Source organism: Palaemon carinicauda, chromosome 19 (genome assembly GCF_036898095.1).
Source record: "Palaemon carinicauda isolate YSFRI2023 chromosome 19, ASM3689809v2, whole genome shotgun sequence".
Lineage (NCBI taxonomy): Eukaryota > Metazoa > Arthropoda > Malacostraca > Decapoda > Palaemonidae > Palaemon > Palaemon carinicauda.
In genome coordinates, this window is record NC_090743.1 from 17037476 (window position 1) to 17062158 (window position 24683).

At 38.4% G+C, this 24683-nt stretch overlaps 1 protein-coding gene across 3 annotated transcripts in view; it reads right to left on the minus strand.

The window, feature by feature from the left end:
- The window catches only part of Ubr3 (Ubr3 ubiquitin ligase), a 57567-nt gene that overhangs the window by 19957 nt on the left and 12927 nt on the right, over nt 1-24683 (minus strand). The window contains exons 16-26 of one of the 3 annotated variants that reach the window (XM_068393222.1): nt 22357-22530; nt 20309-20596; nt 10100-10257; nt 8923-9456; nt 8606-8758; nt 8339-8505; nt 7162-7321; nt 6638-6866; nt 6128-6376; nt 4894-5132; nt 4187-4352 (exon numbers count right to left, since the gene is read on the minus strand). In XM_068393222.1, coding sequence (XP_068249323.1) covers nt 4187-4352; nt 4894-5132; nt 6128-6376; nt 6638-6866; nt 7162-7321; nt 8339-8505; nt 8606-8758; nt 8923-9456; nt 10100-10257; nt 20309-20596; nt 22357-22530 — 2517 coding nt within the window. Of the gene's footprint in view, nt 1-4186; nt 4353-4893; nt 5133-6127; nt 6377-6637; nt 6867-7161; nt 7322-8338; nt 8506-8605; nt 8759-8922; nt 9457-10099; nt 10315-20308; nt 20597-22356; nt 22531-24683 lie in introns of all 3 variants that reach the window. The other 2 variants (XM_068393221.1, XM_068393220.1) reach the window with 2 other exon arrangements.

Genomic DNA, 24683 nt, shown 5'->3' on the forward strand with positions numbered 1-24683 from the left:
ATAATAATAATAATAACAATAATAATAATGATAATAATAATAATATAGGGTTGATAGGGAGGCAATGTGGGATGTGATGAGGTTATATGGAATTGATAAAAGGTTACTGCAAGCAGTAAAGCATGTATTTGGATAGGATTATATGGAATTGATAAAAGGTTACTGCAAGCAGTGAAGACTTTCTACATAGGCACTAAAGCATGTATTAGGATAGGATTATATGGAATTGATAAAAGGTTACTGCAAGCAGTGAAGACTTTCTACATAGGCACTAAAGCATGTATTAGGATAGGATTATATGGAATTGATAAAAGGTTACTGCAAGCAGTGAAGACTTTCTACATAGGCACTAAAGCATGTATTAGGATAGGATTATATGGAATTGATAAAAGGATACTGCAAGCAGTGAAGACTTTCTACTTAGGCAGTAAAGCATGTATTAGGATAGGAAATAAAATGAGAGTGATTTCCAGTGAGAGTGGGGTGTGAGGCAGGGATGTGTGATGTTGCCATTGTTGTTCAATTAGTTTGTTGATGGAGTTGTAGAGAGGTGAATGCTCAAGTTTTGGTTGACGGTTGAAACTGATAGACGAGAGTGATCATGAGTGGGAGGTGAATCAGTTGTTGTTTGTGGATGATATTGTATTGATTGCGAAGGGTGTGTGAAAAAAGGAAGTTGAGAGTTAATGTGGATAAAAGCAAAACTATGAGAAGCATGAAAAGGGAGGGTGGTGCTAGATTAAATGTCATGTTGAATGGAGAGTTACTTGAGGAAGTTGATCAGTATAACCCTTTTACCCCCAATGGACATACTGGTACGTTTCACAAAACTTATTCCTATACCCCCCCCCCCCCGGATGTACTGGTACGTGCTTGTAAAAAACTGCTATTTACATTATTTTTTGCATATTTTTGATAACTTTATGAGAAACTTCAGGCATTTTCCAAAAGAATGAGCCCCAACCTGACCTCTCTATGACGAAAATTAAGGCTGTTAGAGCAATTTAAAGAATATATATTGCAAATGTGCTTGAAAAAAAATAATGCCTGGGGGTTAAGGGTTGGAAAGTTCCAAACAGCCTGGGGGTAAAAGGGTCAAGTAATAGAGGTCTCTTGTTGCTGAAAATGGTAGAATGAAAGCATATGTATGTCAGGGAGTGAATGAAGGATGTAGTGGTGGGGCAGTGAAGGGAGTGGTAAACAATAGAAGGTTAGGAATGAATGTAAAGAGAGTTCTGTATAAGAAAGTGATTGTACCAACTCTAACGTATGGATCAGAGATGTGGGGAATGAAAGTGACGGAGAGAGAGAGAGATTGGAATGTGTTCGAGATGAAGTGTCTGTTGAGTATGGCTGGTGTATCTCGATTAGGCAAGTTAAAAATGAAGTAGTGAGGGTGAGAAAAAGTGGTTTGGCCATGTAGAGAATGGAAAATAGCTGTCTGCTGAAGAAGGTAATGAATGGAAGAGTTGATGGGAGAAGTATAACTGGAAGGCCAAGGTTTGGGTGAATGGATGGATGGAGTGAAGAAGCTCTAGGTGATGGGAGGATAGATGTGAGGGAGGCAAAAGAGCATGCTAGAAATGGGAATGAATGGCGACTGATTGTGACACAGTTCCGATAGGCCCTGCTACTTCCTCCAGTTGCCTTGGTGACCACTGAGGTAGCAGCAGTTGGGGATTCAGCATCTGAAGCTTTATTTGTGTTGGATAACAGGGGACGGTGAGCTGTGGCACCCTAGCAGAACCCATCAAACTTGGCTTAATCCCTTGTCAGGCTGTGAAGAGCAAAAAAGTAAAGTCCCCTTTTGTTCTTATATTTTTCATGATTGCTACTCCCCAAAATTGGGGAAGTGCCTTGGTAGGTAGATAGATCATCATCCATGATACTTACTTCTAAAGACCTACTGTTTATTTCCACGAATAATACCTTTAGATAATCTTGAGTTGAAAAAATTGGCTAAATTCTAATGAATTGTCATATCTGTTGTATAAGACGACTTCTAAATTACATAACCATCTGTGTATAGGCTAGCTTTTGCAGCAACAAATATCTTAACAAACATTGGTTATTATTACTATCATCATTACTAGCCAAGCGACAACTCTAGTTGGAAAAGCAAGATGCTATAAGCCCAAGGGCTCCCATAGGAAAAAATAGCGCAATAGGAAATAAAATAAGGAAATAAATAAATGATGAGAACAAGTTAACAATAAATAATTCTAAATGAGGAAGTAATTACTAATATTATTTTACTTACTTTATTCTTAGAAATTCAAAATAAATGAAATACAGTAAAGGCATGAAGGAAAGTCTGGAAGGGCGAGCATACTTCGACGGGGATCGCGAACGATCCACAGAAGAGTCCAGGGCCGAAGTCCAAGGACTAGCTGCAGCGTCGTCAAGAGAAGGTCCAGGAATGGGCGAAGGTCGAGGGCTGAAAGACGACTGAAGCAGAGACTCCTCTGCGGGGGACGGCTGCAAAGAAAAGGCTGAAGAACTGAAGAGGCTACTTTTCACCAATGGTTAAGGGCAACCTCTCTAAGGCGAAGCGGAGGGCGAGCTCTGCGAGATCAAAGACGCCCTCTAGGGGCAGGGGGATCAGCAAGCTGACCTTTAGAAGCTGCAGTCCTCTGCAGAGGAGTCTCTGAGTGAACTCCTCCTCCAAGGAGAAACACTCGCAGGAGAGACAGACGAAGGACTTAGTTTCCCCCTCAAAGGGAACAGGAACGGGGGAAACAGTCGGCAGCAACAGCTAGAGTGTCTGAAGGTGCAGGGGCGTCAGCAGCGGCCACAGAAGACGCCTCAGACACCACAACGTCGATGCAGGTGCAGGGGCGTCAGCAGCGGCCACAGAAGACGCCTCAGACACCACAACGTCGATGCAGGTGCAGGGGCATCAGCAGCGGCCACAGAAGATGCCTCAGACACCACAACGTCGATGCACGGCAGAGGATCCAAGTCCGAAGTCGATGAAGGCTGCACAATAACACCACGGATGATGAAGTGCAGCAAGGAGTCCTTGGAGGGAGGATTCAGAAGTCCCAAGGACGACCACACCTGTAAAAAGGGAGACAAAGACAAGGCCTTACCCCAGGGAGAGAAGTAGGGCCGCTTCACTAGGGGGAAGCAACACCATCTCTCGAGGACCGGGGTTGGCCATAAATTAAAGGGTCTATGTTACTACTCGACGGTCTCTCGGAAGAGACCGAATGAGCAGGAACTTCGGAGGAAGGTCAGGAAGCGGAGGAAGAGGCCTTGGGTTTTTTACCCTTTTGAAGATATCTTCGAAAAAGAAATATTCCGCTTTGACTACTACTTCCGCCGTCACTCAAACCTTTCACACCGAGAGGCAGACCACTCCTGACACTCGCTACACTTGTTATCACTACCTCACCGTTGACCTCTGCAAGTGGGACAAAGGGTGTGAAGATCAGTGTCCACGGCTGACATGAAGGTTCTGCAGGGCCGACCTTCAAGTCCATGGCAGGTACGCATGGTCGGTAGAAGTCAATACACACACACACTAAAGAGAAAGCACAAAACAAAAGTAATTAATGGCAGTCCAAAATAACTTGGTGAGGATGACGAGCGGCAACGACCGTTCACCATCCGAGCCAAAAGCAAAGTGAGCTAAATCACAGATGTGTGAGTGGGAGTGGTAGCAAGCTATCCCCCACTTCTAACTAGAGGAATGGGTAGTTGACCCTCACTAAAATTTAATGCTCGTCCTTTCAGCTTCGCCAAAAGTAATACCCCTAATAAATAGCGTAGAATTGTATTCCAGTTACAAAACAACTTTCTCACAGCTAGTTATAGGGCAACAACTGCATATCCTTTGCTTCTTCCTTAATATCCCTTGTGCACGACAATCTGCCAACAAATTCATCTAAAAGAAGAAGCAAAAGATTAAAACAGCCAGATGAGGATGCCGGAATTATATCTCTACCTCTATTATTAAGCAACTGAAAACAATTCAAGAGCTCAGTGGAAAGTCGGGTGATCAGGTCTTAGCTACCAACCTTCAGTTAACTACCCCCATCTCATTAAGTTTTAAGTCTTACCTAGCTTTGATGAAAGCATACCGCTATTTAAAAAAACGAAGGGTTGTATTTACGCAGGAACAAGTAAGCGTTACCATAGTGATGGTAAAGTTTGAAATCTACTGTGTTCTCATATTACTCACCCATAATTGTCGAGTTTACTACAGAGCAAGTATCCCACACACCAAGGTACTGCTCAAGGGCACCACACTCGGCAATAGGATCAGCTATTACGGGAGAATTTTCCTCCGCTAAATGAGCTTTCAAAAGGGCAGCTATCCTCAAAAACTGGAGGCAAGTTTCACGGACCTGGAAATAATGTTTAGTTATTTAAACCTTTCACCGTTGGAATTTCTCTCTTTTTCTTTTGTAAAATATAAAATGAAAAATAAAAATGTAATACCCAATATGAAATGAGATAAAAGTACAACAATATTATGATCATTAGCTGTTATTATTATTATAAAAAAGGAAGAGATTAACCAGCCCAATGAGTAAAGCTTGACTCTTACAGAGCTGGCCAAAAATGATCATTAGCTGTAATAGTCAGTACTCAGATAAGGCGGTTTTGCCCGAAATGTTTTTATACTATGAATATTCTATTAATTTCCACAGAGCAAAAGAACTTTAACTGGTTTCTTGAATGCTGTACCTCTATAAATCAATTAAATCTACCCTATTCAGGAAACTCTTATTGTAAAGCATCCACATTAAAGAAAAATAATGTTTTCAGTCTTCATAGATGCAAATATACTATTCACCCCCCCCAAAAAAAGCCAAAACTCAAATATGTATAGTACAGAGTGTTACCAGGAATACTGTAAGCAGTTCAGTCCTTACGTATCCTTACCTGACACGTAACATCATTTACAGTCCAAGAATCCTGAGGCTGGTCTGGCAAGCTTACTTGATCATCACAAAAAAATGGACTATCACGTAACGTGTTATGTGCGAGCGCCAAGAGAGGCGCCAGAGGGCCCGTGTTGGTGGCTTGGTCACGCTGACTCTCGTTTAACGCTCGAAGTGCAGATACTGCAGCACCAACCACAGCCACGCGATAGACATTGGCAACAACACAGCGCAGGTAACCTATGGAAGGTCATTACATCATTTATTTTCTTGCCAGATCTATCTTAATGTTACTGATCTTATCATATTTTATATTAATCATTCCTTACTTCTCTATTTTTTTGTTTCCTTTCCTTACTGGGCTATTTTCCCTGTTGAAGCCCTTGAGTTTATTGAATCCTGCTATTCAAACTAGGGTTGTCACAAAGCTAATAATAATAACAATAAATCTGAATGTTAGGACTACACAAGTGAACACTTTTGGGAACTTTTAAATAACAATTACTAAAGCAATTGGACCATGTTCTACAGCTCCGGAAAATCTCTAATACAGTGGTAAGGAATTGAAATGAAAAATAAACCATAATGGGGTAGTTATTTCTTAAAATCACATTACAGTAAATTCAAGGGAGTGTGTTAGACTATCATCAATTTCCTTAGCCATACTACAGACAATTTCATTATTTGCAGTTTTCAATTGCAAAATGTTACTATTAAATAGACAAAGATCTCAAGAATCAAATAGGACGTGATGAAAAAGAATGACAACAATTAATCGGATATCTGGTATATAAAGAGAGAGATTTAAACTGAGTATAGGACAGATGGGAGTGGAAAGTCCTAAACTCCAGTCTAAGAATTTAAAAAAAAGGCTTATGATGATAATGATGCATCATATAAGCCTTTTTCATATCCAGAATAATAAGAGTTCTTACAATGCAACATGAAATCTAGGATCACAATCTCAAGAATGATGTAGAAGTACATCAACAATTAAAAGCTTGTAAAATACATTACAAGGCATTTAAAAAATATGCACATTGTGGAAGAATTACAAAATGCTCAATATTCTTTAATTCAATAAAATAACTAATCAACTTCTGAATTCTACAAAACAAAAAAATTGAATTAATGGCTTGCTCAAAAACCAATAAATATTACTCTGAAGTAACTTTTGTGCCAAGAAAACAGTAACTTTCACAAAAATTAAATATTTAAAAGCAAAACAAGCATACCTTGATCAATTCTCGATGGCAGCAGCAGAACCAACTGTAACAGCAAAGTCACAGGGTCCCGGAGGAGGAGAGGAACCTCCCTCTCCCTTGGTGTGACTGCCCCTTCACTTCCCGTTACAGGACGCTGCGAGATGGAAGCCCAAGTCTGTCTAATCCAATGCAATCCTCCACCAATTCCTCCAGCATTAAAATCCCCTCCTCCACCATTTAAAATCTTAGAATGGAATCCAAGCACATGTAATAGAGGCACTGAAAGATAAAAAAATAAAATGAAATATTCATTTATTATAAGTTCTTAAACTATAAAACAAAATATGAGGAATATTATTTAAACAATTGCACAATACATACATACATACATATACCAAGGCACTTCCCCCAATTTTGGGGGGTAGCCGACATCAACAAAAGAAACAAAAACAAAAAGGAAACAAAAACAAAAAGAAACAAAAAGGGCGCAATAAAAAGTAAAAATACTGTTAGAAAAATAGAGGCCAAAGTGGCACTTACTAAGACACGATCTCTTGACATCCATTTTGGCATCTTGAGCTTGATACACTAGAGAACCACCACGCTGCACTAACTCAACCTCCAAGTTAGTCCTCAATATTGAAGAAACAAACATGAACAAGGACGGAGTAGAAGGATTCGTGGAGACGTTACGATATTTGGCATACGTTGTGACAGTCATATCTTCCATCATGTGTGCCATGGCATTAGTTAGAGAAGTACTGAAAGTCTGGAAATTACAAATGCAAGATTATAAAAGACTTGAACATAATTTGTAAAATATATAAGAGAGAGAGAGAGAGAGAGAGAGAGAGAGAGAGAGAGAGAGAGAGAGAGAGAGAGAGAGAGAGAGAGATGTAATAAGTTAGATTATCCTCTTTTTATGACTTCAAAGTTATTGAAAGTATATTACAGCACCTACAAGCTCTAACATAACATTTTATAATGTAAGAATATCATCAACTACAAAGGAAAAAAGAAATTCAAAGTGCACCAATACAGTACTCAATAAAGACCAAACCTACCGGGACAGTAAGGTCATTGAGTAATCTATCAACCTCCTCAAATAAATCGCTATCACAGGTGGAGGGATGCTTAACTAAAGCAGAGAGATCACCTATCTCTGGAGATATAGGAAGCACGGAGTTTCCTAGCTGTCGACATAACGGGCACCAATACTCTCCTCTGAAATAAAACACAGGCAAGCAGTTAGCACTCATAAAATTTTTATATTAAAAAACTTATAAAACTATTCAAGTAAAAACTTACTAGATGGGTCTTTAATAATATAGCAAAGCTGATCCATAAAACAAATGTTTATTTCTCATGAAATTTGCAATAAAATTTCCATGCAGGTAAACTATCAAACTTCTTTTTATAGTTCTTAGCGGATATGTCAGTTATTAACTGGTTTTTCTTTAGTTAGGAAACCCCTAGCACAAATATGCATTGGTTATTGTTCTTTATTTTCATCATTCATTCTTCCTAAGATATCAAAATTTCACTTTATTCTGCAACAGATGTGTGTGCCTTCATTCATTATCTTTTTGTGCGTGTTGATGGAATATATAGCTGACCAAACTAAGAAGAAAATTACAAAATATATATCTATCAAGATGTGACAAGAAAAATATAAATCAGGAAATGTAGCCTGTAAAAACATTCCTCCTATGAGAAACTAGGTTTTCCTTCTAAAATCTACCTGAATTCTAGCTTATTACAGTACAGTATCTTCATATACGGACTATTATGACAGATTACAGTATCACTAAAATGTTGATTTAAAAACATCAGCCACAATGCTAGACTCGCATGGCTAAATACGAGTTTTCATTTTCATTGATATTTATTAACTGGAAAATGTAAATCTCAAGAATTTGACAGGTAAGTGGAAAGAGATAGAAGAGAACAAATGAAATAAAGTAGATGATAGATGCACATGAGTAATGAGCAAAGAAAAACTCCAAGAAAAACGGCACTGTCTATAGTGTGAGCCACAATCTATTTCAAGAAACCGCCTTGAATCAACCATATGATAAAACTAACTGGATCCTTCTCTTTATTCTTCCAAAAAAACTGGCAATGCTTCTGTCCTAATTAAATACCAAAAATCCTTCATTCTTACCATCAACAATTCCATACAGACCTGATTTTGATAGCCTCTCAGATTAGAAGAGATGATGGTAATGAATCATAACTTACTTATCCACATTAAGGGTGTTATTTGGTCGATGCTGAGAGCGAAGAGCAAGAAGATAGGACTGGTGGCAATCTAGATGTAAATGATGACCACAAGTCTGCACATGGACACCACCCTCCCAACCAATATTCATAGACGCCAACCAGGAATTCTGCAAGCAATGATAATGCTGTAACTAAATACTAAACCATCACGTACACTGCTGAGAGTATGAGTTTCATCACGCAACTGCACGATAATTTTACAATTCAAGTACATATAGTACTTACAATATCAAAATGCCTATTTAGGGTATCTGCTCTTTCCTCCATGTACTGGCCAAGTGTATATCTCCGTTGCTTCAACCTTATTCTTTCACTATCACTGGTAGGAACACTGAGAGGCTTTTGTGATGATGTTCTATGACCTAGAACACTAGTGGCCTGCAAATGAGGTAAGTAAAATTTTTGAGAAGATATTACAAAAGATTTCAACGCTTCATAATACAATCCAACCCTTGATAAACAAAAATACATATTTCCATTCATCAGATTATATTAAGAAACCAATTAATATAATAAAAAGTAAATACTACACAATAACAAACCTGCAGCAATACTACTAATCCTACAGGTCTCTCTGGAGTCGATGGTATGGACTGATTACATATAACACAGTCGTACTCTTTGTGCCGCTCAGGCTCTTGCTCCTCAACTTCCATGGCATCATTTCCACCTGCTTCCGCTTCGGCTGCTTCCGCTTTATTTTGCTCCATGAACTGACGCTGACGATTCGCAAATTCCGCCATTACCCTCTTTTGTCTTTCCTTCGCTCTCTTCCGTTTCTCCTCCCTAGCTCGTGCTTCTTCCTCCGAGGATGCTGACGAGTCTTCTTCCCGTTTGCAATAAAGTCTTGATATAGTATCCAAAATGCACTTCTTAGCCGAGAGATCGTGGCGACCTAATTTATTGAGCAACTTAGCAATGAAGAAAGGTCCATCTCCTATCCTAGAGTCAGACATTTCTTCAAAGTTTGGACGGTATGAATTTGGCTTTCCTGTTAATTTCGAATGCAGTTTGATGAGAAGGGAAATAATGGAGTCCTCAATAGCCACATACTGATCCCCAGCATGAAGTTGCGGCTAGAAAAAAAGAAAGTCCAACGGTCAAGGAGCTGGTTTCTAAAATACTTCCTGCTGCAATCAGGTAATTTCCCCAAATGATTTCTAACATTACAGTACTGAAAAGAATATTATCAAAAGAGACATTTACCATTAATTTATTATATGAATATAATTCTGATATATAAAAATATTTTCATAAAATTTTGAAATACCATAGGTAGTACTCATTGAACAATGAAGAACAATTAAAGCACTGTGTCCTAAAAGGCAAATGGACATTCAAATGTTTTTCTATAAAAATACTTAAGTAAGAGTAATGATAATAATTATCGATGATTAATTCTAAAATTGTAAAATTGTACATGAGGGAAACAAACTGATAGAAAAATATTACTCCATGTAAAAAAATAATGAAAGAAATCAACATAAAAGATGAAGTTGTCGCCAAAGTTTCAATGCTTCTTTTTAAGAATTAATTTTACTGAATTATAATGTAATAGCAAAAATATTTATCAAAACTATTAGGGTGTACAGCTCTTTGGATGTTATACCCATCATCCTTTTAGGTTTAACTGTAGCTTTCAAGTAAATCAAAACTTTACAAAGCTGCAACTAAATTAAGCTGCGTACAGAAAGGTAATGTAAGAATGTTAGCACTAACCGGAGATGTACTGCCAGGAGGTAAAAGCGCTTTCGATGGTCCAGCTGGACGCCGAGAACGATTGAAATGCGGCTTCAAGGCAAAAGACGGATTGAGACGACTTCTGTTACGAGAACTTCCGCTTCTTCCATTGCCTCGCCTACCGACTTCTGTTCCTGCTAAGAGTGATGGATACTGAGTTGGAGCTGGCAGGGATGCTTGAGAAGATATACCATCTGTATGCCATGAGAGAAATTAAGAACTCGATATATCATCAAGATTAACAAATAAGGAAGGAACCCAACAATAAGATACACATAGCTTATAGCAGCAATTATCCATTTATTATAAAGTCATAAACCCTGAAGTTCTAATTTCTATTCTATTTACCAAGGTACTTCCCCCCTTTTTGGGGGGTAGCCGACATCAAACAAAAGGAACAAAAGGGGACCTTTCCTCTCTCTGCTCCACCCAGTCTGATGAAGCATTTAGCTGAGTTTGGCTGGTACTGCTAGGGTGCCAGAACCCACCCTCCCCCTTTATCCACCACAAATGAAGTTTCATACAGTGAATCCCCTACTGCTGCTACCTCTGCGGTCACCAAGGCTACCGGAGGAAGCAGCAGGGCCTACAGGAACTGCATCACAATCACTCGCCATTCACTCCTATTTCTAGCATGCTCCCTTGCCTCTCTAACATCTATCCTCCTACCACCCAGAGCTTCCTTCACTCCATCCATCCACCCAAACCTTGGCCTTCCTCTTGTACTTCTCCCATCAACTCTTGCATTCATCACATTCTTTAGCAGACAGCCACTTTCCAATCTCTCAACATAGGCAAACAACCTCAACACATTCATATCAACTCTAGCTGCTAAATCCTTTCTTACACCGGTTCTCACCATCACTACTTTGTTCCTAACCCTGTCTAATCGAGATACACCAGATGTACTCCTCATACACTTCATCTCAAACACATTCAATTTCTCTCTCCATCACCTTCATTAACCACAACTCCGATCCACACATCACAGTCGGTACAATCACTTTCTCATACAGGACTCTTTACATTTATGCCTAATCCTCTATTCTTTACCACTCATTCACTGATCCCAACATTTTGCATCCTTCATTCACTCTATGACATCCATCTGCTTTCCCTCTACCATTTGCTGCAACAACGGACCCCAAGTACTTAAACTGATCTATTTCCTCATGTAACTCTCCATTCAACCATGACATTCAACCTCACACCATACTCCCTTCTCATGCATCTCATAACCTTACTCTTACCCACAATAACTCTCGACTTCCTTCTCTCAAAAACCCTTATAAACTGTCACTAATCGACCCAGCTTCTCTTCCTAGTCTGCAATCAGTACGGTATCATTGGCAAACAACAACCAATTTACCTCCCATTCATGATCACACTCGTCTATCAGCTTCATTCCTCGACTAAGCACACAAGCATTCACCTCTCTTACCACTCCATCAACAAACATATGGAACAACCATGGCGACATTACACATCCCTGTCTCAGCCCCACTCACTGGAAACCACTCGCTCACTCAATTTCCTATCCTAACACACACTTTACTACTTATGTAGAAACTCTTCATTGCTTGCAACAACTTTTCACCAATTCCATATAACCTCATCACATTCCACATCTGCGTAACTGTAATAATCTGTTTCATACATCTCCAAACTCTTCTAGAACTACCCTGTACTTCTAAGACTGCAATCTGTGTTTTATCCTTCACTAGAATATGGACAGGATAAGGTGGAGTTCTAATTTACATATAAGAAAACTGAAAAACCCCCTTTGAATGTATGGTGAATCTTTTGAACATCAATTTTTGCTAACAGCAAAAACAGTCTCTTTCATGATATCTTGTCAAATAGTTGCCTGTTGTTGTATGCTTAAACCGATATAGTCACTTTGATTATTTCATATTTATAGTAACAGCGAGATAAAAAGGGTCGCTAAGGTATGAGGAAATGATTTTTGTATAGTCTACATAGCTTCTTTTACCTTCATGAACAAAGGACATGGCAATAATTAAAACCTGGTTTTCTTTTTAAAAATAGCCAAGCTATTCATTCTTTGAACACAAAGAAAAAAAACTCCCTATATATTTTAACCTAAATAATACCAATTGTTCATTTCCTTTTCTATACTGTGTATTCTTAATATTTATTTTTCATATACTTCCTTAACTCCACCTACAAATATCTGTTAATTCCAGATTACTTGTTTACTTTATTGAAAACTATTTAATTTTCCTTCCATTAGTCTAAAAGTACGATAGTCAGTTTGCATATTTATTTTGGTGTTCCTTGAAAATGAAGTAATATCATCATCATCATCTACCCCCATTGACGCAAAGGGTACTTCATAATCTTAAACAATACAAGACACCTTTATTCCTTTCTGTAAATTTTATTTCAAAATTTAGAAGATTGTAGTACAGTAACAAAAAAAATCAGAATAAATTACCTTTCCACTAACAGCCTAATGATATTTAAACTTAAACAGAGCATTTATTTCTATTATGTTTGGCAGTAAAGGTACATTTAGTGAGATATCTAAATACTGTACTACAAATTTTAATACAATTTGTATTTTTCCTAGCTATGCAAACAGCTCATCATGTTTTCTACAAACGGCAAACATCCTCACAACACTCAAACTGATTAAAGACTTGCGGGGCAGTTGAGGTGGGAACATTAATAAACGACTCAGGATTGTATAGCTAGGAAAAATAAAAATTGTATTAAAATTTGTAGTTTATTCCCATACGAGTCTTTCTTAGGAGGGAGGAAGTCTCTGTGAAGTTAGGAGGTATACCCTTCCTCTCTGAAAGATACAATTACTATAAGTAATAGCAAGAGAAGGTGAATCATTAGTGAAGTGTAGCCGGTTTGTAAAGAGGCAAAGGCATACTTTCGATTCTAAGAATAAAATTCTTTCCAGGAGTGAAGCCTCTGTGAAGTTGAGAGGTATAACCCTCCTCTCTGATACAATTACTATTAGCAATAACAAGAGACCAGAGAGAGCCACCAGTGAACAGAGTAGCCAGCTCATAAAGACGCAAGGCTAAACGTTCAAATCCAAGAAGAATATCTTCGCCAGAGGTGAAGTGGTATGAACATAAAGTGTTACATAATAAAAATGCAATTTAAGAATATCATTAAATATTAAAGAAATTTTAGGCATTCTTACTTTCATTAAGGTGAAAACCAATGGAAGCCTTCAAGTCCAATCAAGATCATCTGCTTTAGTGTCCACTATACAATTTAACCCTTTAACCCCCAAAGGACGTACTGGTACGTTTCACAAAATCCATCCCTTTACTGCTATTTACATTTTTTTGCATATTTTCGATAATTTTTTGAGAAACTTCAGGCATTTTCCAAGAGAATGAGACCAACCTGACCTCTCTATGATGAAAATTAAGGCTGTTAGAGCAATTTAGAAAAATATACTGCAAAATGTGCTTGAAAAAAAATAACCCCTGGGGGTTAAGGGTTGGAAAGTTCCAAATAGCCTGGAGGTAAAAGGGTCAAGATAGACAATAATTAGGCTTGAGGCTAGAACCGTGACATGACCCGTGAGAGCTGACAGTTAGATTTCTTATTGCAAAGCAACCATAGTAACTACTGAAAGTGTATACAAAAACCTGCATGAGCCATCTTTTAAGATAATTGTTTGTAAAGACAGGTTTTTTTCTTCCACCCACCAGCTTTGAGGCCTAGTACCAGAGTGGTTTTGCAGAACGCTAAGGTTGCTGCAAGGCCATATGTATCATGTGCTTGATGGGAGTCCCTAGCGACGCTTCCCTTAAGGATGTACAGTATAGGTTCTCATGATAATTTCCCTTAATCAGAGAGAGAAAGTGTTTCTGAATACTGTACTTCCTTTCGGAGCGGCCAGAGCTTGAACAAACTTGGGATAATATATCCAATATATTTTGTTCCATCAGAAATTTCGTACTGCTCTACGGGATAGAGTAACTATTGTTCGAGTCATTAGAAACCTCTTTGAGAGACAAGATCATGAAAAAGGTAAATCTGAGATAATTTCAAACCAGAGTCTGGTTTTAGTTCACAACCAGAAACAGGTATAAAGTAACAGGTCCACTGATGTCAAGTGATTGTTGGGAAGGGGGGAGGGAGGGAGGTGTTCCTTGGCAACACAATAGGGTGATCATGTTCAGGATGAACTTCACTTATGATCTGTGGACGCCGAATACAGGGGGATACATAGCATCCCTGGAAAGAGGGGTTGAAGTAATGTTCATCAATGGACTTCTTGAGAGACAAGATCATGAAAAAGTCCAACTGAAATTTACTGGAATGTGGTTTCTCCTTATCAAAGTGAGAATAAGGTATCCCCAGAAAATATAGTATTTTCTGAATTGGGTTTCTCTAATTTTCCTTGGCTGGTAATAAAGTAAAGCCAAAGGAAAAAAAAAGGGTCAGATTCTTGACTTAAACCCCCCTGACTAGGATCATGATGTTAAGTTCCTTCCCTCTCATAACTCAATAAGATGAGAGGAGGTGATATTCGCTTAGGAGACAAGTTTGCCTCTAGAAACTTTGGTAACGTGAGCATCGATAGTTCTTCCGGGGAGGAGAGTTCTAGCTATCTCAGAATTAGATCTAAACTTCAAAGACTGATACAGGATGTTTCTAAAAATTGCCAAACAGTCAGTACTTAAGGAGAGGTCTTGGTAAAGCTCCCGACTCTAGAATAACCCCCTGCTATAAGAATTCTGAATAGTTCTCGTTCTGTTGACTAACTCTTCCCAGGAAGACATCAGTTAAATTCTAATGTCACATGTTGAGCAAACTTATTGCGACTTGGTTTACGAGTGATTGCTTACAGCACTTTTATTTAGTCCGCCGGTCTTCTCAGGTTTATCATGTGAAGTTCCAGAACTGAAGGACTGTTTCTAATACATAAGAATTGGAGGTGAAAATTTGACTCCATTGGATTTCATGGTCTTATACCAAGGAGTCAACAGAGGATGACACCGACCATTACCACTGTATTGGTGAAAAAGGTGGCCAACAAAATATCTGGCATAATTAAATGATTAGTAAGAGAAAATCATTTCAGGCCAAGCTTTTCTTGTTAGAGGTATGGAGGACATAACTTTCACAGCCATATCGCTCTCTACTCTGTGATGACTTGACTCTGAGATGGGGGACATCTGGTCTAGGCCTACTAATAAACCTCCATTGCCAAGAAGTGACTTCTCCTTTAACTTTCTCAGAGGCTTCCTAGACTCCCTAGAATCAGAGAGGAAGTATCAAAGTCCTATTTAACTTATGAACAGGAAAGACAGGTTAAACATTCGATTACAAAGCTGAGCATTATTCCTGAGTCATCATGTCCCACAAGTATTTACAGGAAGTAAAAGGTTCCTTTAACCCTTTTACCCCCAAAGGACGCACTGGTACGTTTCACAAAACTCATCCCTTTACCCCCATGGACGTACTGTTACGTCCTTGCAAAAAACTGCTATTTACTTTATTTTTTGCATATTTTTGATAATTTTTTGAGAAACTTCAGGCATTTTCCAAGAGAGCAATTTAAAAAAAATATACTACAAAATGTGCTTGAAAAAAAAATAGCCCCTGGAGGTTAAGGATTGGAAAGTTCCAAATAGCATGGGGGTAAAAGGGTTAACAGGGGAAGGCGTCTGCATATTCATAGTATTCTGCAGCTAAACACCACTAGCACCAAGGATACTATCGTATCTAGCGGTGACATCACCTAATTTTCCTGTCACAATCTTCAGAGGTATAAGTTTGAAACAGTATTCTTCTTCACGAAATGTAGTATTTTAAAGATCTTCATTGCGGTACACTTGGCATGGCCTCGAGATTTGAACCTCACTAAAAGCATTGGGTAACAGCCTAAAAAACTATTCAATATTTGCCATTCCAATTAAAATCAAGAGAGTGGAGGGATCCAAAAGAATTCCCAATTCCCACTGTAATGCTGAGGGAAATAGAGACTTGAATTGGGTTCCTTCACTGCCTGCAGCCAGTATTAGGATGCTCCTCAGAAAGAGGAGGTCTAAAACCGGGGCTAATAGCATTAGTTTGTCGACCTAATCAAAATAGTTAGTGGAAACGTATCTAGACTAATCGTCTTTGGGAAGGAGGGAAATAAGTTACTTCTATTGTGACAAGTCTGGGTAAGCACCCTTTATTAGTAAGGCCATTGAACTTACAGTCATCAACTTAAGGAGGGGGGGCCTCTAACCTGGTCTGAGGAGTTTGATCTACAAGGTGTGTCTGTGCTAGAGGCCGACTTCATCTCTTCTGGGGAGTCTGATCTTTATGCGAATCTCTCTGTTGATAGTGAGAGACAGGCATTTCAGTCGCCGTCTCTCTCCTACCCGAGGCAATTGTTTCAGTCTTGCGATCTTTACTATTGCTGACTCGTCTGGGAGAACAGATAGGGGAATTCACCAAATCAGAGTTTCTCAGACTTAACGCATCTCCAGGGCGCAGTTGCTCCGAGCATCGGGCCAAGATTGCATTGTGTCTTTTTAAGATAGTTCCCCCATAGAGGTATGGTCTGATGCATTTGATATTCTAGTGCTTTTGTCCCTATTCGTGATAATTCTTCAAATCGACATAGGACATTATGATCCTTAAAATCTTCCGTTGTTGAATAGCGGGATATTGCTTTAGACCAATGGTTGAGTCATGAGCAGGTTTGGATCGGAGACTTATCTGCTATTTCCAGGTTTATCATTTCTGAGCCCAAAAGATCGGAGAGGAGTGCAGATACGTCCTCTGTCTGGGCGGACATAACTAGACTAGTCAAGTTCTCTGGGATCAGTAGTGGACTTTGAAAGGCCCCAGAGGGCACAAATAAATTTCTCGTCTACACTTCTTAGTAAGATTGACTCCCAAGTCAAACTGGGGTTCCGTTATTGAAGTAGGGTTGGAGGTTTCTTGTAATTCCTTACCTCCCAAGCTGTGTGAGGGGTAACCCAAAAAGAAAATCATTCTATGCTCCAAAGAGTGCACTTCACTAGAAACATCAGGTACCTACTGATTATCATTCATGTCCATGGGGACATAATAACCTGGGATGAGTTGTAAATTTGTCCTACGCATGAAGAAATTTCCTTGCGCAGAAAATTTGGCGCATGGTGACATCATGATGTTCAGAAAAGGCGGAGTGTAAAGCTTCATCTGGCTGAACAATGATCCTTAAGGTATCATGGAAAGCAGTAGTTTCCGTTTTTTTCCTACTCGACTTCCCTATTCTAATAGACAAAGAAGGAGAGGGTAATTTAAAAGGAATGCATAGTTGTAGGAAGCTTTGGGGTGTGGACGCAGCTGACTCGGTCCGGAAACCCTTCCCATAAACCTCTATAGAGTTTTTGAGGAACTGTAGAGGAGACCTAAGCTAAGGATTCCCAGTTATTAGGCAAACCTAGTTTGTGAAAACATTTTGGAGAATACAGACTTTAATCTTCCAACACGGTTGCTTCATGACTCAGGGAGGAGGGTGTCCAAACTCTTAAGAGTCCCTCCAATGGGATTGTGTCTCAGGATAAGCATATTCATTCTCCACAACCATGGTTGATGTACTGGGACCTGCCTTGAGGCAAAAATCTTTAACAAGTGCAGGCTCAAAGTTTCGTTGCGCATAGTCAACACTATTCTGAATATTATGGGTGTTCCCTATTGTAATTAAAGTTTCAGGAAAATCACAGCACGAAGAACAAAAGGGAGGTCCTCGCCACATAGGAGATTCGTCCCTAATCCCTGTTGGGAGGAGACATAGTAAAGTAAAAATCTCGTTAACCTTCCTCTCTCCCATTGGGAAGAAGTCCACTCCATACAGTACTTACATGGTGATTACCTTAACATCTCTTGTCTAGGTAGGAGGGCCAAAAAGGATGTATCTACATCTGCCCGGCTCATAAGGATTCCAAAATAGTTGCTATCCCATCCTGGGCAAGAACATAAATAGAGTACCAAGATTTACTGGACATAGAGCTCTCACTCGTAACTCTCAGATATTGAACAGTAAATTAAGTGACCGTGAATAAGGAAAAAACACAAGTCAAGAGCATAAGCACTAAAATTGTAAGCGAGATGAATGCAAACGCTCGATCGTAGAGATCAAGTGAGAGCACAACTTCTTCACTTCACGACCAGCAATATCGAGATACAGTACTACTGCTTGAGAGTAATTATTGGGTCCTTTGACTGGCCAGACTGTACTACATTGGATACCTCTCACTGGTTATGGCTTATTTTCCCTTTGCCTGCACATACACTGAATAGTATGGCCTATTCTCTCCACATTCTCCTCTGTCTTTATACACCTCATAGCATTGAAATTACCTAACAATTTTTTTTCACTCTAGGGGATAACTACTGCACTTTAATTGTTCATTAGTTTCTTTCCTCTTGGTAAGGGTAGAGGAGGCACTTTAGCTATGGTATGCAGCTCTTCTAGGAGAAGCAGCTCCAAAATCAAGCCATTGTTCTCTGGTCTTATGTACTGCCATAGACTCTTTACCATGGCCTTCCACTGGCTTGGATTAGAGTTCTCTTGCTTGGGGGTATACTCGGGCATGCTGTTCTATCTTATTTCTCTTCCTCTTGTTTTTTTTTTTTTCAAGTTTTTTATAGTTTTTATGTGAAGGATCTAATTTAATGTTATTGTTCTTGAAATATTTTATTTGGATTGTTTATTCTTCTCATGTACAGTAATAGCTCGACACACGAGTGTCCCAACATACAATAAATTTTTGCCCTGAAATACGAGAAAATTTGAGATACGAGGATACGAGACGGTTCCCTATGCGGCCGCGTGTGCGAAAGGCTGCTCACGAGGAAAGCATCGCTCGCTCTTTCCCATAGGATCTCAATCGCGTAAAGTTATCTCTGAGCATCGGACGTAGTGTTTGCATTTTTTTACATGTTTCTTGCGTTAATCAGTACAGAATTAAGTGAATAAGCAATGGGTCCAAAGCAAGCGAGAGCAAGCGTAGTGAAAAGAAAAAGCATACGATGACAATCAAGACAATGCATGAAATAATAAAAAAACATGAGAGTGGTGTACGAGTGACTGAGCTGGCTTGCCAATATGAGAGGAGTACTGTACATCAACAATATGTACCATCCTCAAGCAAAAGGATGCTATAAAGAGCACCAAGCCTTCCAAAGGACTAACCATCCTTTCTAGTGAAGGTGAAAGCAAGTCAAAAAGCAAGGCAAAGAGAGCCAAGCCGGAAGAAGCAAAGTAATAAAATTAAAATGAAAATAAAATTAGAATTAAGTTTAGTGTAACGTAAGATTAACATTTATTTTTAAGTAAGTGTACAGTAAGCTAATTTCATTTAAGTTAAATTTAAAGATTAAGTTATTTTACGTAGTGTTACAAAAGTGTAGCGTACCGAACATGTTCCCGTCAAGTCTCTATCCTCCCCTTTCTCTCTCCCTCTTCCTCCGCACACACCGCCGTTAGCCGCTACCGTCTGTCTCGAAGGTGAGAACTCCGTATTAATGTCACATTTTATTGCAGATCATAACCAGTACATAGGTATTTGTTATTTTGTGAGCGCAAGTTGTGAATCAGAACAATTAAAAACATGTTTTTCCACTGTAATATACTGTTTTTAGGTGTTTTTTTTCAGAGGGTGGGAACGGATTAATTTTTTTTAGCTATTTGGGGGGGGGGGGAATTGATCCGAGATACGAGCGAATTGACGTATGAGCTCGGGTCCCAGAACGCATTAAGCTCGTATCTTATGGTATTACTGAAGTTTATTTATTTTCTTGTTTCTTTCCTCACTTGCTATTTTTCCATGCTGGAGCCCTTGGGCTTATAGCATCTTGCTTTTCCAACTAGGGTTATAGCCTTGCTTGTAATAATAATGATAATAATAATGCGCATGGTGCAATTAAACCAATTTTTCTTTGATTGACCGGTCTTCGAAAACATAACTCAAGTTTATATCTGCGTAGGAATAAAAAAAATTAAAATTTCAACCAAGATTTCTTCCCAATTTAATATTATTAACACAGTGGACTGAAATTTATTCCATTTGCTTTTAATCAAATTAGCTCTGAAGAAAAATTAGGAGAAATTTATAACCCATGATTGGCATCAAACATACTGCTCTTACATTGCAAACGTTGGCTAATGAATAACAAATCTACAACAAAATACACACTCACCTGAAGAGGACTCGACAAGAGGAACTAACATATTAACAGGAGATGACACCGGAGAAGCAGGCGATCCAATGGGAGGGGGCAGAGCCAAGGGAGGAGACACCTGGTCTTGAGTTGGAGTATCTGGAGTGGTGGGTACTTCTCCCGAAGGAACAATTGCGGACACATTTTGCTGGTAAACAACTACTTCTGACCCCAAAGGGAGAGGACGTGGTTGAGGGGCACCAGGCAGAGCTAACCTCGGGACTCCAGCCTCAATCTCATCCATATCCTCTAAATCTGAAGGGTCTCCTGAAGAAAGGTTGAATAGTAGTGAGAGGGGCATATAAAACTTGCCAAATGAATTACATTTGCATTTTTTTTTACATTTCTTAAAGTATGTAACAGATTTTCACCTTCGATCTAAATTCAGTAAAAATCTACATAAATTGCATTGAGAGAGAGAGAGAGAGAGAGAGAGAGAGAGAGAGAGAGAGAGAGAGAGAGAGAGAGAGAGAGAGAGAGAGAGAGAGCACGCACGTGTGTTCAGCTGGTGTACCGTAATCAAATGCAGTGTTTTTCAGTTTCATTAAAAGAAACAATTATTACTAAGATATTTATGGTTTTAGTTTATAAAATAAGCTGTATTTACAGTATGTTTATGAAAGATTAAAACAATATTTCACCTTAACGTATTCGTCATTGACAATATGTAAAAATACCATCTAGTGCTCGACAAAAATACAAACAATCCTAGTTGACCTAAACGTAAACGAATGGTTTTACAGTAAAGATAAAATTACTTATATTTATTTTACTTGAACACAACTACAGTACGTATATTATTATACTGAGCATATATGTTGTCAATCCTCCCAAACTACTAAACGTAAGTCGAACAAATTGTATGATGGTCGAAATATAAACAAAACAGGTGTGTTTTTGTTCGGTTGTTATTATTACTGCATGCGTTTACGCAATGATTATACTGTAACGTTTCTATCAATACTTTGATCACTATATTTTCATTTCCTAACCCATTGAAGTAGAAGATGGGATAAATATTATTACCGAGTTACTGTACTGTAGATGGACTGTGCAAGAGACGACTCACAAGAGTTGTGCCATGCTTCAAAAAAAATTGTGTAGAACTTTTTACGAAAGTGGTTAGAGGTCGTTACATAAAATATGGACACTTAGTTAATCTTAAATTGTTAAATATTGTACGGAACAGTAAAGGGTATTATACTATATGCTTTTTTTATTAACTACGTATTACTTATTTACTTTAAACGTATGTATGCCACGTGTGCGGTATGTTGTCAAATGTTGAGTCGTCTGAACGAAAACACCTAATACTTACAGTACAGTTGAGCTGTACTATACAGTACAATAAGGGTAAGATGACTACTCAGTAAAATTATAGTTTACTGTAGTAAAATACTATACTGTAGGCAAGGGACAGTCAGTGCCTTGTTAAGTTAGGAGTTATCCCACTCTAGGGCAACTAGCATTCGCGAATTTTTGCTTTTCGTGCCTGTCTCCGTTACCAAACCCTCACGAAAAAAGGGGTCTGACTCTATCTATCTATCTATCTATATAAATAAATAAATAAACAAATAAATACATATACAAATATATAGATATATATATATTATATATATATATATATATATATATATATATATATATATATATATATATATATATTTACAGAATATAGGTATATATATTAAATTTGCCTGCTTCTTCATGGCTAGAAACATCTCTTAAAAAATAGCATTAAATTTCACTAATAATCAAAAGAACTGTAATGATACAGTACAGCCATTACTCAAGTTACTTCTCTATCTCCACCTCTTATTTAACTTTAATATAACTAGAATTTATGAAACAAAGCCAATAATGTACATGTAAGCTGGGGTTACATTAATTTCAACGGAGAACTGTACCTTCTACATGAATCTAATACCCAATATTTCTACATCCTCCAATCTTATATTAATATCATAACAGGATAAAAAGGTGAAAATTATTCAAAACAATTTAAGTGTTAAGCAATTCACACTCACCGTCCGAACAAGAACTGATTGATGGGGTTGGGTTTAGATGAACCTTTGAAACTACCGTATTGGCATTGGTGAATATGTCGTCTGAAGCAAACCATTTGCTAAACTGTCCATCTGGCTTGTCATCATCTGGTTCCGTTATGCCTTCATAAAATGGAGCCGCCATCACCTCACCCCCTGTAACATTAGTCCATGATTAATCATATAAATAAAAATGTATGTAACATATCTATCTATCTATCTAACCATGGCACTTCCCATAATTTTGGAAAGTAGCGCACATCAATAAAGAAACAAAAGGGGATTATTATGTCAGCATTTCTCTTTGCCTGATGAAGTCCACCAAGTTTGGAATGCATATGTAATGTGTATACAGTATATATATCATTGTTGTACAGTAAATAGTATCAGTAAATAACCCAAACTGACAAATGAGAGAATACATTAATGGCTGACACATCTACTAATGTAAAGGATGATGTCCTAAAAGATTTGGTAGAGATAAAATGCTATGTAATAAAACTTTTGCTCTTATTTTCTATTTAACAGTGCCAGGATACATTTTAAAAATCCAAATCTATCCCAGGATGACACTATATCTACCTACCCCAATATCAGCACCTACTCTGTCAGATTTTAATGCATATTTTATCACAGCTCTATCCAAAAATTTTCCTTTCTTTCTGTATTAAATCCAATATAATATTCAAAAGTTTTTTTACTGCAAATTACATCAAAATATCACAAAAGGTGCATCATTCAAAATTTGAAGGCAGAGGCACAGGAGCAGAGACTAAGGAACTAAGACAAGAAAAAGACAGACAGAACATGCCAAAGTGCGGAGCAGTTAAGGCAGTTACATATGGAAAGCTAGCTGCTTCCACCTCTCCAAATATGGAGAGGGCTTCATCAAAGGAAGAGGCATGGCATGAAAGGAGACCTTCAACGTTATCCATTTCTTAAATGGGTACTCCAATAGAAACAATCACCTTAAGATTTTTGTGTACATAATTTATAAGGTCTCTTCTCGGCTAAAAATTATTACTGATACACAACCCATTCAATGCACATCTCACAAAAGTTGAGGAATTATCAGTTAACCCTTTTACCCCCAGGCTTTTTGGAAATTTCCAACCCTTAACCCCCAAGGGGTTACTTTTTTTCCCAGCAAATTTTGGTGTATATTTCTTTTAAATTGCTCTAACAGCCTTAATTTTTGTCATAGAGAGGTCAGGTTGGTCTCATTCTCTTGGAAAATGTCTGAATTTTCTCAAAAAATTATCAAAAATATGAAAAAAATTATTTTTATAGCATTTTTTTGCAAGGACGTACCGGTACGTCCATGGGGGTAAAGTGATGGCTTTTGTGAAACGTACCAGTACGTCCTTTGGGGGTAAAAGGGTTAAATAAGCAGGTTACTGATCTCAAGACCATAGACTACTATCACATAGAAATGATTATGGAAAATAAATAACATAATCGATCAAATCTAAACACGTAGCATCACCTATCCCCAACACGAAACACAAAACTGAACAGACAGAAAAAATATATTAGTAAACTGAAATGCAAGTAAGATTGAAATACCCACAATAAACCGTTGGGGAGACTTAATTAACTGGCTCCTCAAATACAGTACATTCAGTACATACAAAAATTGAAACAAATTATGTCATGTGAAACTACATTTGATGAATCTCTACAACAGGACTCTGTTGATTGAGTGTGTTTTGTTTGAACAGAGCTCTTGCCAGAAAGAACTTTGCACAGCTCTATTGCACCTTCTTCTCCTAAGAGTGCACCTGCTTGAGAAGAGTTTGTAACTGTAACTTTGGAAAAGCTTGCTAAGTAGTAGCAATGCAACAATTGCTGGTATGTTGAAAAGCACGGGTATTCCTTTTGATGAGAGGAAATCCCCGTGTGTGCTTCCTCCTTCCTCCACTACACTTGTGAAGGGTATATTTTTGGAGGAGAGGAGTACTCACGACAAAGTTCGTCTTGTAGCTACCCAGGTACATCATCCAGTTTTCCTGTTCCCACCATCCTGAAAGTACGAGGAACACTAGTTGTTAAATGTTAAAGCTTCAGGGACTAGAAGAGTAATAGCTTGGGATGTGCCGAGAGGAACTAGCCTTTTTGTTTATAAAGGAAGTCTCTAAAGGCATTGTCCTTGTCAATCCAGAAATCAGTGTAGGAACACGAGCGAGCAGTTGAGGGCACGCCCCTGTAGGAGAGTGCTCTAAAGAACATACAGAGTAAAAAACATGTGGGAGAGGGCAAACATGTAAGGAAGCACTCCTGGGAGAGCATACACAGCAGAAAACTCGTGG